The 15,289-nt window shown below is 46.7% G+C and overlaps 1 protein-coding gene across 1 annotated transcript in view; it reads right to left on the bottom strand.

The window, feature by feature from the left end:
* LOC309329765 (uncharacterized protein) overlaps positions 1-14,410 on the bottom strand; it is a gene marked incomplete at its 5' end in the record, with an annotated part of 34,277 nt that extends 19,867 nt beyond the window's left edge. The window contains 10 exons of the mRNA XM_081840776.1: positions 1,351-1,427; positions 3,162-3,365; positions 3,862-3,970; positions 4,321-4,535; positions 6,253-6,371; positions 7,241-7,364; positions 8,489-8,657; positions 9,848-10,002; positions 11,624-11,727; positions 14,006-14,410. Coding sequence (XP_081696902.1) covers positions 1,351-1,427; positions 3,162-3,365; positions 3,862-3,970; positions 4,321-4,535; positions 6,253-6,371; positions 7,241-7,364; positions 8,489-8,657; positions 9,848-10,002; positions 11,624-11,727; positions 14,006-14,410 — 1,681 coding nt within the window. The remainder of the gene's footprint in view (positions 1-1,350; positions 1,428-3,161; positions 3,366-3,861; positions 3,971-4,320; positions 4,536-6,252; positions 6,372-7,240; positions 7,365-8,488; positions 8,658-9,847; positions 10,003-11,623; positions 11,728-14,005) is intronic.
* Between the last annotated feature and the right edge of the window lie 879 nt (positions 14,411-15,289).

The raw sequence follows: 15,289 nt of genomic DNA, 5'->3' as shown, positions 1-15,289 counted from the left end.
CTGATGGTGTTTCCTGCTTGGCAGGGGGTTGGATTTGATGGCCCCTGTGGTCTCTTCCAACTCTATGATTCTATGATCCACTGGATCTTCTGCTTCGTTTGTTTGTTGAACTTTATGAGTTACTTCTGCTGAAATTTATAATTTGATACAATGAATAGTATACTTTATTTATCTAAGAACACAGCCGCTTACGTCTTGTGTGTTTATTGAGCATGCTTTACATGACCATAGGTTTGTTCGTTGTTGTTCTGTTGAAGCAAAGCAATGCAAAATGAAATAAAGAGCCTTGTGGCACTTTAAAGGCTAACACATTTATTATGGCATCATATGCCTGAAAAAGCCTCGCATGGCCGACACACACACATATATATAGGTATAGAGAAAACTGTAAACAGTGGGGCCCAAAGGCCACAGGATGCAGAAAATACAGTCTGACATTTCTTCACAAATCTCAGATGTATACAATACAATAAGCACAGTAACCATTTTCATCAGTAGCAACTGGCAATCTTCCAAACTTTGTTCTGTTAATTACGCACCAGGTACGAGAGGAAACCCTGGTTCCAACTGAGCCCTAGACACACAGAATCAAACTTGCCGCAGGAATTCTAGTTCAGTCAGAGGCTGCCTAGTGTGGAGTCAAGTCAAGTTGCAAAGTGTATCCCTGAACAGCTTTGGCAGGTGAGAAGCCTGCAGTCCTCCAGATGTTACTGAACTACAACTCCCATCATCTCTGATAAGGGATGGGGAAGGAAACTGAATCAGTTTGCATTTAAAGACAAACTCTAATTCACACTTTTCAAAACAGTACGTGAATCATAACACAGCCACCTTTTGAAATTCACACTTCTCCAAATTTTGCCGTTCAGTTCTCCAGCCAAGTGATGTGTACAAAAATACATATACTTGGGCAAAATGTGCGTAAAAATGCATATATTAGTGAAGGTAGCGTACAAAAACACATTATATTGGAGAAAATTGCTTTGCAAAAACTATCTATTTTGCCAAAATTGAATAAAAAAATGTGTATATCAGGATAAATTCACAATAAAATGCTGATGGGTTTTCAAGCAGGCTTTTGAAAAATAAATAAATTGCACGCTGATGCAGAAATGTGGAGAACTGAATTTAAGACTGGAAAGAGTGTGCTGACATTTTGTGTCCACGCGAGCACAATAAATTTACATGCCTGTACCATAAGTGTATGCATATCCCACCGCTTCCATCACTTCCCTCCCCACTAAGATTTAACTTTTAGAGGACCTGGGGAGGGGTCTGAAGACTGAAGATTGGGGTGGGCAGGTGAGGGTGGAGTGAAAAAGCCCCTATGTCTTTTGTCTTCTTAGCTACCATCTTTGATGGGATCAGACTTGGTGGAGGCAAGAAGAACCTTCATTTGTTGTTCATCCTCTCGGAGGGGTCTTGACCTTAAAAGTAAAAGCGAATGAACAGAAATAAGCAATACAGGAGGTAGTGATCATGCCCTATGCGGAAATGGCGGAAGGAGATGGGCATGTTTATCTAATCGTCTTAGAGACTCCACTCTGGATTTGTGTAGGGTTTACTGCTTCGCCTTTTCTTCTCCCAAAGATATCCCACAAGGCATTTACTGTTCACTAAATGTGTATAGGCTCCTGCCAACCTAGCAGTTTGAAAGCACATCAAGTGCAAGTAGATAAGTAGGTACTGCTCCAGCGGGAAGGTAAACGGCATTTCCGTGCACTGCTCTGGTTCGCCAGAAGCGGCTTAGTCATGCTGGCCACATGACTCAGAAGCTGTACGCCGACTCCCTCGGCCAATAAAGCAAGATGAGTGCCGCAACCCCAGAGTCGGCCACAACTGGACCTAATGGTCAGGGGTCCCTTTATCTTTAAATGTGTATAGGATTCCAGCCTAAAAGTCTTATAAATTCGTCAGTTAAAGAAGGGGGTTGTTGTTGTTTTTTAAGTGTCTCTGAGTAGTATATAGAATTCTGTTTTCTTTCTTAAAGGTAAAGGTAAAGGACCCCTGACAGTTAAGTCCAGTCGTGAATGACTCTGGGGTTGCAGCACTCATCTTTTAATAGGAATTTTAATAGGGAGAAATGTAAAGTATTGCACTTGGGCAAAAAAAATGAGAGGCACAAATACAAGATGGGTGACACCTGGCTTGAGAGCAGTACATGTGAAAAGGATCTAGGAGTCTTGGTTGACCACAAACTTGACATGAGCCAACAGTGTGACGCGGCAGCTAAAAAAGCCAATGCAATTCTGGGCTGCATCAATAGGAGTATTGCATCTAGATCAAGGGAAGTAATAGTGCCACTGTATTCTGCTCTGGTCAGACCTCACCTGGAGTACTGTGTCCAGTTCTGGGCACCACAGTTCAAGAAGGACACTGACAAACTGGAACGTGTCCAGAGGAGGGCAACCAAAATGGTCAAAGGCCTGGAAACGATGCCTTATGAAGAACGGCTAAGGGAGCTGGGCATGTTTAGCCTGGAGAAGAGGAGGTTAAGGGGTGATATGATAGCCATGTTCAAATATATAAAAGGATGTCACATAGAGGAGGGAGAAAGGTTGTTTTCTGCCGCTCCAGAGAAGCGGACACGGAGCAATGGTTCCAAACTACAAGAAAAAAGATTCCACCTAAACATTAGGAAGAACTTCCTGACAGTAAGAGCTGTTTGACAGTGGAATTTGCTGCCAAGGAGTGTGGTGGAGTCTCCTTCTTTGGAGGTCTTTAAGCAGAGGCTTGACAACCATATCTCAGGAGTGCTCTGATGGTGTTTCCTGCTTGGCAGGGGGTTGGACTCGATGGCCCTTGTGGTCTCTTCCAACTCTATGATTCTATGATTCTATGATTCTATGATCTTGCTGTACTGGGCGAGGGAGCCAACATTTGTCCACAGACAGTTTTTCCGGGTCATGTGGCCAGCATGACTAAGCTGCTTCTGGCGAAACCAGAGCAGCCCACGGAAATGCCATTTACCTTCCCGCTGGAGTGGTACCTATTTATCTACTTGCACTTTGATGTGCTTTCGAACTGCTAGGTTGGCAGGAGCAGGGACCGAGCAACAGGAGCTCCCGCATCCCTGTTTTCTTCCTTAGCCAGCCCAATTTGAGGGCAGGGCCACCAGGGCAGAAACCTCCCCAAAGCGTTAGATATATCTTGAAACTCACCGTCTCTCCACTTCCTCAATTGTCTCTGCAAGTGGGACATTCCGGGTCTCTGGTAGAAAACAGGCAGCAATGCCAGAGATAATGGGGGCTGTTCCATAGATTATCAGCGGCAACGGTGCGAATATTTCCCCAGTCATCTTCACCAGAGGGGCTATCATGCTACCCACACGGGCCATGGTACCGCCCAGGCCCATCCCTGATTGCCTGTGGCAGGAGAGGAAACGGACGTGAAGATCTGCAGTTTTCAGCTCTTTCTAAAGCTTCTTGTTTCAATGTGGATTGCAGGACCATCAGTTTGCTTAGAGTTTTCTAGGGCAGCATCACACGATACAAAATAAAAATGCAGGGCTCTTCCAGATGACCTGTTTGTTGAGCAGTCATCCTGATTTGCTCACACAAAGCTTAAGGGGCAGCTAGACAGCTTTACTGAACTTTTCATTCTGATTTCTTGGCAGGGAGACTATACAACAATGCATTCACCATGACTTGCTTGTGAGGCGTTTGTACGTCTTCCTGTTACTCATTAATTAATTCCACACTTTTCAATGGGGATGAAGGAGAAGTTCTGTTTTCATTTAAAGGCAATTCTACCTTAAACACACTTTTCAAAACAATACACAAACCAAAACTCAGCTATCCTTCAAAATTCACAGTTATCTGAATTTTGCATTGTAGGTTTCCAGGACTCCCTTTGACCCACCTGACCACAGTTGGGAAAAGCTCTCCGGAGAAGATGTAGGCGCAGTTGAAGGAGGCTGCAAGGGAGCCTTTGCCGATCACAGCAAAAATCATTCGCAGATTGCTCAGATCTAAGAAGTAAGAGATAATTGTCAGTTGGAAGCAAAAATTCACAGAGGATAAGGCTACCAATGGCATCTAGCCACAATGGCTATGCTGAAGCTCTGCTGTTGGAGGAAATATGCATCTGAACACCAGTAGCTGGAAACTGGAAGTAGGGAGAGTTGCTCTGGTCTTGCTTTTGGGCTTCCCATTGGAGCATCTTGTTGGCTGCTGTGAGAACAGGATGCTGGACTGGGTGAACCATTGACCTGTTCCACCAGGTCTCTTCTTATGCCTCGGATTGAGGCCAGTGGGGAGGGGAGACACTATATCTTTGCACTAACCAATTTCTGTGCCGCACTCATAACAAGATCCTCACCTGAAGGCACAAAGATGTTGGCCAGGATGCAAAGCCCTGCCAGGATAAGTGACGAAGCCTGGGAGAATCGGCGGCCCACAAACGTGATGGTCAACACTGAGGCCAGCTTGGCTGGGAAGTCAACAGCACCAAAGACCAGCTGGGCTAGGTAGATGTTGAAGCCAAAGTTCTGCAGGTCCATGGCCAGCCCATAATAGGCAAAGGCGGTGGAGAACCTGGGGTGACAGATCACAAGTCAGGATACTCAACCAACACGCCCCCAACTTCCTTGCTTCCCAACAATGCAAAAGCTCTTCCTGTCTTGTCTGAAATGGATCCCAATAATCTGTTGATTTCAGTTTCTGACAGTTCTTTCTTTCCAATCTTAAATTCTGTTCTCCACATTTCCATATCAGTTTGCAGTTTTTATTTTATTTTTAAGCAATCTTGCGAAAATTCACCTGCCATTTAGTGTGGATTTCTCCCAAGAGTCACATTTGTATGTGATTTTGCACTTTTCATAAAGCAATTTCCCCCTGGAGAATACAGTTGTATATGATTTTCACTAATATAGGCATTTTAGTGCGCACTTTGCCCTAGTAATATGCATGTGTGTACGCATTACCCGGCTGGAGAACTGCCTTTCAGAATTCAGAGATGTGTGAATGATGGTGCCTGGCATGCTTCCCTTGGGGAAGCATTGCTCAAACAGGAGCCAACACTGAAAAGGCCCATTCCTCAGACTTCCTTCTTGAGAAAGATAGTTCAGCTATACGCATCCACCCTACACCTTCCACTGTGAAGACAGATGCAAATAATTCATTCAGCCCCTCTGCATTCTCCTTATTCCACCCCCCTTTTTTTGCATCCCCTATTTGTTTGCTTGCATGTCAGGGCTGGGTCATTGGCAGGTTAGAACAGAGATTCAAAAGTAAAGCTGGCTTTTGATTCAAGAAAATAGCATACAAGCAGGGAGCACGCAGGCATGGCTGCTCTCAGTGGCAACGTTGCCAAGACTAGCTCTTGGCCCCTCCTCCTTCCACCTAAATCTCCTCCTCTGGACGTCTCCCAAACTGGCTCAAACTCTGGTGGGACCTCGGGCTTCCTGAGCTTTCTGTTCAGCTACATGTAAAGCCCTGCATGGCCTTGGAGTCAAGGCGGGAGGGACGCTCAACACAGAGGGACCAGGCAGCTGCTGCAAAGCTGGTGCAGCTTTTGTCCTTTCCACCTTCTCTCTTTCAGGTCCAGGGCCTGATTTCTCTCTCTCTCTGTACCCGTATATTTGTACCAGTATATCTGAAGGAGCGTCTCCACCCCCATCGTTCTACCCGGACACTGAAGTCCAGCGCCGAGGGCCTTCTGGCGGTTCCCTCACTGCGAGAAGCCAAGTTACAGGGAACCAAACAGAGGGCCTTCTCGGTAGTGGCGCCCGCCCTGTGGAACGGCCTCCCATCAGACGTCAAAGAGAACAACAACTACCAGACTTTTAGAAGACATCTGAAGGCAGCCCTGTTTAGGGAGGCTTTTAATGTTTGATGTATTACGGTATTTTAATATTTTGTTGGGAGCTGCCCAGAGTGGCTGGGGAAACCCAGCCAGATGGGTGGGGTATAAATAAATCATCATCATCATCATCAACATCATCATCATCATCATCATCACCCTGTCTTGCTCTCAAAGGGCTTTCTGCCTCAGGCTCTTCTCTTTCCCTCGAGCCTGTTGCTCCTTGCGCTTCCCAGCCTCCCTCCATCTCTGACCTGTCTCCAGAGTCCCATCACCACAATCTTGGCTGTGAGCCGTCCTTCTCTGCTGTTTTCCTGGGGGAGTTCTTCGGCTGAAACCTCCTAGTGCTCCTCTTTATCCAGCCAGTCCCCAACATTGCATTTGGGGGGGGGGCAAAGTTTGTGTTCCTTTTTTTTTGCCCCAGCAAGAAGAAGAAAAGAAGGCACTTGCCAGACAAGGGAGATCCCGCAAGAGATTCTGCGAATAGCAGGTGTCCACACCAGGTCGGCCATGCCGTGGCTGGCTTTGGTGGCAGAGGAGAGCTCCTTTTGCATGCTGGATTTCAAAACCTGAGCAGGAAGAGAGCAAAGTTGGGATAAACCAAGCAGGGAACAGAAAGTCACCAACGCAGCCCTGCAGCTGGATCAGGCCCATCCAAGACAGCATTCTGTTCTCCCAGTGGCCAATCAGACGCCTCTTCTGGAAAGCCCCTAAACAGGACCTGAGCACAGTCGCAGCTCTCTTCACCTGTGATTCCCACCAACTGTCATTCAGAGACATGCTGCCCCTAATTGTGGAAGCAGAACATAGCCATCTTGGCCCATGGCCACAGAGAGCCTAATCCTCCGACACTTTGTCTCCCAAGACTTGTTGCAGAATGAGAAAACAGGGGCATGAAATGCTTTACAGCTCCCGACACAAGTTGGCTGACAATGAACCTGAGCTGTGCAGCAAAGCGTTTTGCTTTGGAAATCAAATTTTAATCTAGCAAGCTAATGCATAGCATATATAGAAAGGTGGTACACAAATTAAAAGTGGAATGAAATAGTTGAAAGGCATTAAAATATGTTGGCAAATGAGGGACTCGCCAGCCTCCCAAGCTGGATTCGTAATGGCCAAACGATCTCATGGTTAGCACATTCCCACTAAATAGGAGTTTATTTGGGAACACTCATGAATGAAAAATGAATAACTGAATGAAGTGAACTGAAATGGCTGAGCCCTAGGGATATATGAAATAATACTTCTGAGCATGCTCAGAGTACCTTTCCATCACAGCCAACTGCAGCCAGGCCTCAGGTGTCTCAGGATGGGAGGCCTGAATTTGAACTCTACTGATTAGTTTGCTAGGGCTGTTGCACACACGGCTGCTTCCTAATTTTGTGCCTGTGCAAGAAGTTGCATTTCTTCCTTGTCCTGCAACCCCAGCGTGATGTACCTCCACACTAAGTTTGTCTCCTTCGTTCTTCTTCCCGTTTATTTGGGCGGCTCTCTTGAGGCCTTTCACTGCCTGCTCGTGTTTTCCTGAAATTGCCAGCCATCGTGCCGACTCCACATACAGCCTGCAGACCAAACACAAGGAAAGGGGATTCTTTCAGTAGCTCTCTGAGGGAAGGAAGGAATGGCTAGAGCAGGGAGCAGTTAACTGTTTATCAGAAGAAATGCCTGCTCAGGGGAGCCAGGCCCAATGAGCACAGCAACTCTTTTCCATTGGGCTTGCCTTTATGAGGTAGTTGTGGAGGCTGAAAGTCTCTGCCTTCCCACAGCTGCCTAAGTCCCCTCCTCTCCCAGATCCTTCCCAGACAATCTGAGACTACACCAATGCGCCTCTCTCTGCTCTTCCCTCTTCATACCTCTTCTGGTCCTGGAAGACCACGGGGGAGGGGAGCTTGGTGCAGCAGGAGAGAGAGAGAGGCCCTGAGTTCCTCACCAGCCTGACTCATCTCTGCCTTTTGGGCTCCCTCCACTGCTGCTTCCAATTCTGGACTTGTCTCTGCCACCGAATCTCCCTGCTCACTAAACCCTGCAACCTCTTCTGTTTCCGACACCTCCTCCTCCTCCCTGTCTGCTCCCTCCGTCCACCTCTTATCATCCCACCACCACTCCTCGGGCTCTGAGCCTTCTTCCCCTGGGGGTTCCCTTGGGGATTCCCCAGCTTGTGCCTCCCACCATTCCTCTGCGTCCCACCACTCCTTGACTGCCTCTGCCTGCTAGAATTTGTCCTCAAACTGTGATTGTGCCTCTTGCTTGCCTGGATGGAGACATCTGATTTTGGCATGGCTGAAATATACCTCCTGGAGAAAGGTAAGATTCACACCTGCTACCGTGCCCTCTTTTCCCTTTGGCCCCGCCCACCACTGTCATGTGGCCCCAGGGAAGTCATTCACAAGGAATGTGGCCCTTGGACTGAAATGTTTTCCCACCCTTGTTGGAAGGATATACTGGGACCGATTTAAAAATGCAGAGTAACCCAGTGAGCTTGGAGCACCTTCCATTCTCAGTGTTTGGGATTGGGACCTGTGGCGAGCAGGACCCAGCCCTGTGTATTACTTCACTTGCTGCAGAATGTGTCAAGCCAGCCCTGATGTACGGGGCGGCCTGAGCCCTCCTGCTCCTGAGCTTAGGGCTTCTGTGCCCCAAAGTCCTGCCCTGGTGGCGCCACTGCCAGCAGACCACACTGACCTACCAGGAGTAGAGGAAGAAGACAAAGAAAGGCAGGGAGACTGTCAGCTGCAGCCAGCGCCAGCCAGGGATGGCGTACGCCAGTCCAGCCAGGATGAACTGCCCAGAGGTGTAGCCATAACCATTGATGGTGCCAACAATGGCACGGTACTTGGTCGGGATCCACTCCATGCCTGGGGAAGGAGAAAAGGATACATTTTTTTAAAAATGCTGCTTTTTTTCAGGTTGGCAACCAATGTCAGAGGAGCAGGGTGAGTAAAAATGATAGAAGTGCGCAGGTAACAATTATGTGGACCACTTTCTTGCCGCGATTCTTGCTGTTCAGGGTAGGAGTCGTACATTGGTTGCCTAGCTAGGATATCGTTTTCTTCTCCCCACGATGCACCTTTGAACCTGAGCTGCTGACTCAAATTCAAGTTGATTAAGTGCCATGGGAGTTGATTGAGTGGACAGGGCACTGAAACACAGAGCTGTTATAGTCACGTAAATTAAAAAGGGGTAGGTTGTTCTTTTCAAATTGGGAGAAATGTTTCAAAATACAAAAATAAAGTGTGTAGAAGTTCTGGCTTAGTACAGTTAAAATATAAACTTTTTCCCTTGTAAAAGAAGGCTTGTTTCTAAATACACACACACCCTCTCCATTCTCCATCCAGACAATCATAGAATTATAGAGCTGGGAGGCACCACAAGAGATTCACAGAAGACTGGAAGAAATATACCAACTATTTGAAGAGCAACTGTAATCAACAAATTACGCTAGTAGGACTACAAGAAGTTTTGTAAGGAGGAATATATGAAATATTGCAAAGAAGATAAAGAAGAGAGACATTAGTTATGATACTTAAATGTAATAGTGAAAGTAAGAAATGTAAATTAAGTGGAAAAGATTGGAAAATTTTCAGATGTGATTGATGGAAGTAAAAAAAATTGTATAAGATATAAAAGTATGTTTAATAACTGTTGAAAATGATATGTTAAAAAACTATCTATCATCTATCTATCTATCTATCTATCTATCTATCTATCTATCTATCTATAGTTGGAAGGCACCACAAGGGTCATCTAGCCCAACCCCATGCAATGCAGGAATCTTTTTGCCCCATGTGGGGCTCGAACCCATGACCCTAAAATGAAGAGTCTCATGCTCCACCAACTATCCACAAGCAAGAGGCATTGTCAGAGTGCAAGGGCATGTTCCCTCCAGGCAAAAACCCCTCAGGGCCAGGCAAAGGTATTGCCTAGGGAAACGGGAGAGGTGTCTGAGGAGAGTCACAGCGGCCAGTTAGACAGGCCTTGGGGGCTACGGCTTGTGAAAGGCTGCTTGAGGACTCGGCCAGCGAGAGAGGAGCGTTGAAGTACTCACACAGCGAGACGGAGTTAATCGCTACCCCCGACATGGCCATTCCACACAGGAAGCGGAAAACGCAGTAAGCCTTGTAGTTTGGCGCAAAGGCAGTGAAGGTGCCCGCCACCCCCATCAGCAGGTAGCTCCAGACGATGAGGGCTTTCCGGCCAAACCTAAATGATGGGGTTGAACATGTATTAATGTGAAGCTAAGAGGAGCCTAAAAAAACTCCCTTATATACCACATCATGCTGTTGGTCTATCTAGCTCACTGTTGTCTCCATGGGTTTCAGGCAGGGGAGCTTCCCAACCCCACCTGAACACACCTGGGATGAAACTGGGAACTCAGGTGTGCAAAGCAGATACTCTTCCATTGGGCTACGGCCCGTCTCCCTTTTTCACTACAGGGATGGGACCCTCCTGATGTTTTTGCCAGTTTGCATTTCTTAGTGCAGAAAGTATTGACCTGTTGTGTTTCCTACTCTAATTACTACTATGATCTTTCCTACTCTAATTAATTCAAGAGGGTTCTGGAAGCTTCTTTGTGTGAAAGAAGCAAGCAGAAGGTTCCTGATTTTTGGGTTATTCCTTGAGAGAAGAGGAGTACAGCTGGTTTAAATGGGTCCTCTTATCTCTTCTGTCAAGGTCATGCTGACTATAAAAGAATGGTCAGAAGGAGCCTGGGTTTCACTTTCTCTTTCTATCTCTGGTGTGGTGTTCTGTATACAGTGGTACCTGGGCTCTCAAATGCCTTGGTACTCAAACAACTTGGAACCCAAACACTCCAAACCCAGAAGTAAGTGTTCCAGTTTGTGAACTTTTTCGGAAGCCGAACGTGCTCTGTTTTGAGTGTTATGCTGAGGTCTGTCTGTTTTTGCAATTTATTTTGCGTTTTTGTGGCTCTTTTTTGTTGTTTTTGTCACTGTGTGGAACCCAGTTCAGCTACTGATTGCTTGATTGATTGTGTGACTGCAGTACATTGTTTGATGCTTTCATTTTATGGATCAATGGTCTCGTTAAATAGTAAAATTCATGTTAAATTGCTGATTTCGGGGTTGTTTTTGAAAGTCTGGAACGGATTTATCCAGTTTGCATTACTTTCTATGGGAAAGCGTGCCTTGGTTTTGGAACGCTTTGGTTTTGGAATGGACTTCCGGAATGGATTAGGTTTGAGAACCAGGGTACCACTGTATAGTGTTAAGGTTTAGTCTTATTATAAGTTATTGTAAGTTTAAGTTAAGTCTGTTGCAACTGGATTTCTTGTGGACAGGGCCAATCCTGAATGTATTGGATTTGTGACCATTATGCTTATTTGCCTTCAGTAGCAGTAAAGCTCTGCTGGATGAAATAGTAATTACCTCTGGACTATTTTTGGGGGGCAATCCTGCAACGTGGTTAAGTTTTTACTCTGCTAACTATACGTTGGAATCTGCTCTGGATCAATACTGAGTAGAATTCTATCACACTTTTTGGGCTACCATCGTCCCTGCCCATAGTAGCTCTTTAGGATTCCTAGAGGCATTTGGACTTGCAGAGAGTTTAAACTTTCAGCATCGCTGGGGCCTGATGGCTTCACCATAATACCTGCTTTAGGCTCCACCCCTTGACCCAGGTGGCCACACAACAGGCCACGCCCACATCCCTCACCCACAACCCCAACCACATTGATTTCAAGAGCTGTTATTATACCCCAGAGGAAGGGGACAACCAACCCCCACAGATTGAACTGGGGAATGGGGGTGGGATCCATCCAGCTTTGTTGTTCGTAGCCATGGCAACCGGCCTTGGACCTCACCTGTCCGAGAGGTTGCCAAACAGCACCGATCCGATCAGCACTCCGGCCATGTAGATGGACTGGGCCATCTGTCTCAGGGTCCGGGAATCGCACACCAAATCCCACTAAAAATCGAGGGGGGGGGGGAGCAGAGACTGTGTGAGAACAAAGGTGGACATAACATTTGAGGAAGCCTCACAGCGGGGCTTAATTTCTGAGCCTGGAAAACTATTTTCAGTGCCTCGCAGAATCTGTTTCCAGTGTCCCAGAGGAAAAATTATGTGACTGGTGAACTTCAGGCTTTAGGCAAAGGCAATGAAAACAATGACTCATTAAAAAGGTGCTGAAAACAATTACTCATTACAATCCTTATCATACTTAAATACCCCCCTTTAGATAATACAACTGTGAACAAGGTAGAGTGCTGAAAGGGGATAAGGAGTAACTTAGGGGAGTCTTCATTTAAAGAAGCTGCTTATTAGTTTGTACATTTACTGATAGGTGCTAACATTTGATGTCCATGTTTCTGATGCTACCGATTCATCCTACCTACTAATAGTAACATCACTCTCTCACGCATCCAAAATCCATGCACAAGGAGGGAGGAATCTGGCTCAGAGGAACACCCCCCCCCCAATAGTCCAATTTGCACTTAGCATGCTAGCTGATGTTTGGAGGGTATATTGGGAAATAATTATTATTATTATTATTATTATTATTATTATTATTATTATTATTATTATTACACTGCCCATCTGGCTGGGTTTTCGCAACCACTCTGGGCAGCTCCCAACCAAATATTAACAACACAATACAGCATTAAACATTAAAAACTTCCCTAAACAGGGCTGCCTTCAGATGTCTTCTAAAAGTCAGATAGTTGTTTATTTCTTTGACATCTGATGGGAGGGTGTTCCACAGGGTGGGCGCCACTACTGAGAAGGCCCTCTGCCTGGTTCACTGTAACCTCACTTCTCGCAGTGAGGGAACCGCCAGAAGGCCCTCAGAGCTGGACCTCAGTGTCTGGGCTGAACGATGGGGGTGGAGATGCTCTTTCAGGTATACTGGACTGAGGCCGTTTAGGGCTCTAAAGGTCAGCACAACACTTTGAATCGTGCTTGGAAATGTATTGGGAGCCAATGCAGAATGGATGGGATCTCTGAGGAAAGGGCATGGCTGGCATGAAGCTTGGACATTTTGCTACAGATCCCACTTGTAGACACTGAAATACAGATTCTTAGGCTTGGAAAACGCCACAGCATTATGTGCCAGATGTGAAGAAATCCCTCCCTTTCGCAGTTACATTTTGACTCCACACACTCTGAACCTCTGGCTGTTATAGCTGACACCCCTGACAGATCCGTTGCTATAAGGTGCTTTGGGTCTACAAAATTTAATGAGGTGGACAAAAACTGATTTGCTTGCACAAGGTTTATGCCAAAAATATAAAATGTTCAGTCTTGATTGAGCATCTGTTCTGATTTCTTTTGTCTTTTAAAACGGCTCTTTAGAATTCAGCATTTTGGTGTGACTCTCTCTTCTAATATACATATGTGTAATTTTGCCCAATGTACACATTTTTGCAAGCAATTTCCTCATATAATGCAATATTGCATGCTCTTTCTGCTAACGGATAGATTTTTATGTGCGCCTTCCCCCAAGTCACATATTTTTGTTCACGTTATTTGGCAAGTGAACAGCATCTAAATCTCTGGAGAAGTGCGAATTTTGAAGGACAGCTGCTTAGGGGTTTGCATATTGTTTCGGGAAGTGCAAATTAGGGTGAAGTCGTGAACGCAAGCCTATCCTCCAGCACTATGACTCTTTTCATCTCTATGAAAAACTGTTGCCTCATTTGTCCATGGCAGGACAGGAACCTGCCTTACTTACACCAAGTTACACCATTGGTCTATTTGGCTCAATATAGTCTACACAAGGGTTTCCCAAACTTGGGTCTCCAGCTATTTTTGGATTACAGTTCCCACCATCCCTGACCATTGGTCCTGCTAGCTAGGGATGATGGGAGTTGTAGTCCAACCACAGCTGGAGACCCAGGTTTGGGAAACTCTGGCTGCACTGACTGGCAATGGTTTTCCAGGTGCCATTGGGAATTGAAGCAGGGACCTTCTGTATGTAAATAATATATGCTCCATTTCCTTTTTAAAAAAGTTAAGATTCTAGACCTCATGGTTCTTAACAAAGGAGCTTGGGAAGCTGCCTTCTACTGAATCAGACCACTGGTCCATGTAGTGGACTTGCAGTGGCTCTCCAGGGTTTCAGGCAGGGCACACTCCTTCTGCACTCCAAGCAGGTGCTCTATCACTGCACAATGGACCTCCCAGCCACTTATCCTCAACCCCACTCTCTCAAGGATGGTCCAGATAGAGGGCTGCTCTCTCTCACCTCGCTGATGATGGTGTTGGTGAACATGCTCCTGTCGTAGGTCCACCCATCGACACATGGCTCAGTGTCCACCGCGGCGTTGCTGGGGAGGGTAGCGTTTGGATCCAGAAGCCGCCACTGGGTGGTGACGAAGCGGCGGCACTTCTCTAACTGCTTTTTCTCATCCATCGGGATTGAAATCCGGAGGGAGCTCTCGGCTCCCAGCTGCTGGGTGAGGTTGCTGGCATGGCGGGTGTGGTTGGCCGTGATGCGGGGCCGGCAGTGGTGCTCGGGGATCCCTGCCGTGAAATTCTGCAGGAGGTTGTGGTTGGCCAGAAACATCAGAGGGATGGCCAGGAAGGCGACGGACATCCTTTGGAAGCGGCCCATGCCTCCCAGGTTGTCCAGGATATCTGCAAAAGTCATGGTGGTGTTGGTGGTCAGCCGAGTAGAGTTCCCTGGAGGAGAGGGGCTCCCAGGAGACCCTGATGGGATTCAAGCCTCTGCACGCTGGTTGGAGTTTACAGAGAACTGGCCTCCTGTATTTCAGAAGGCAGCAACGTGGCAATCCACAGTTCCCAGATGGCGTGGCCTGAAATCACCAAAAGCCCGTTGTCGCCCCTTGCTTTTCTCTTCACCTATCAATAATATTGCTCTTCTCTCTAGCTCTCCGTTATTCCCAAGAGAATTTAAGAACAGGGCCTCTACGTGTTGATGCTGAGAAGATGCCTTCAGTATATAGGACCCTCCTGGCCAATCCACATGCTTTGAAAAGCCAGCACTTTGTATAAAAGTTTCGGGCCGGTTAATTTTTTACCTCTGAGAGCAGTTTCCAAGGGGGCGGTGGCAGCTTAAATGGAAGATGCTCCATCTATTGGGAAAGGGGAAGTGGACCGGAGCAGTGGACCTTGGCATGTTACATCACACGGGTGACATAACAAGAGCTATCGCTCTAAGTCATTCTCAGAGAAGACCTACAGAGATGAATGGAATTCAGTTATTCCCATTAATCTCAGTGGCTTTGCTTTGAGGACTACTAGTGGTGGCTACAAAGCAGAGAGATGGAGCTAGGGATTAGATCTAGGGCTTTGCATCCAGTCTGGATGAATCCTGGATCCTGAAGCTACCAGGGGCTGGTCCATGGATGGGTTGAAACAGCCTCTGATCACCCCATTGAGTCAGATTCAGCCAGAGTGATCTGGAGCTGTGAAAATGGAGGAGGATATTGGGCACTTAGGGTACAGAAGAGACCCTTTGTGGCAGTCTTCCCTCTCTCCTGACTCTCTTCACCCCTGAACCCTGAGG

The sequence above is a fragment of the Podarcis erhardii genome, assembly GCF_964252035.2.
Source record: "Podarcis erhardii genome assembly, chromosome: 15".
In the NCBI taxonomy this organism is placed as follows: domain Eukaryota; kingdom Metazoa; phylum Chordata; class Lepidosauria; order Squamata; family Lacertidae; genus Podarcis; species Podarcis erhardii.
Note: the sequence above shows the minus strand (reverse complement) of the source record. Positions and strands in the feature narration are given on the sequence as shown.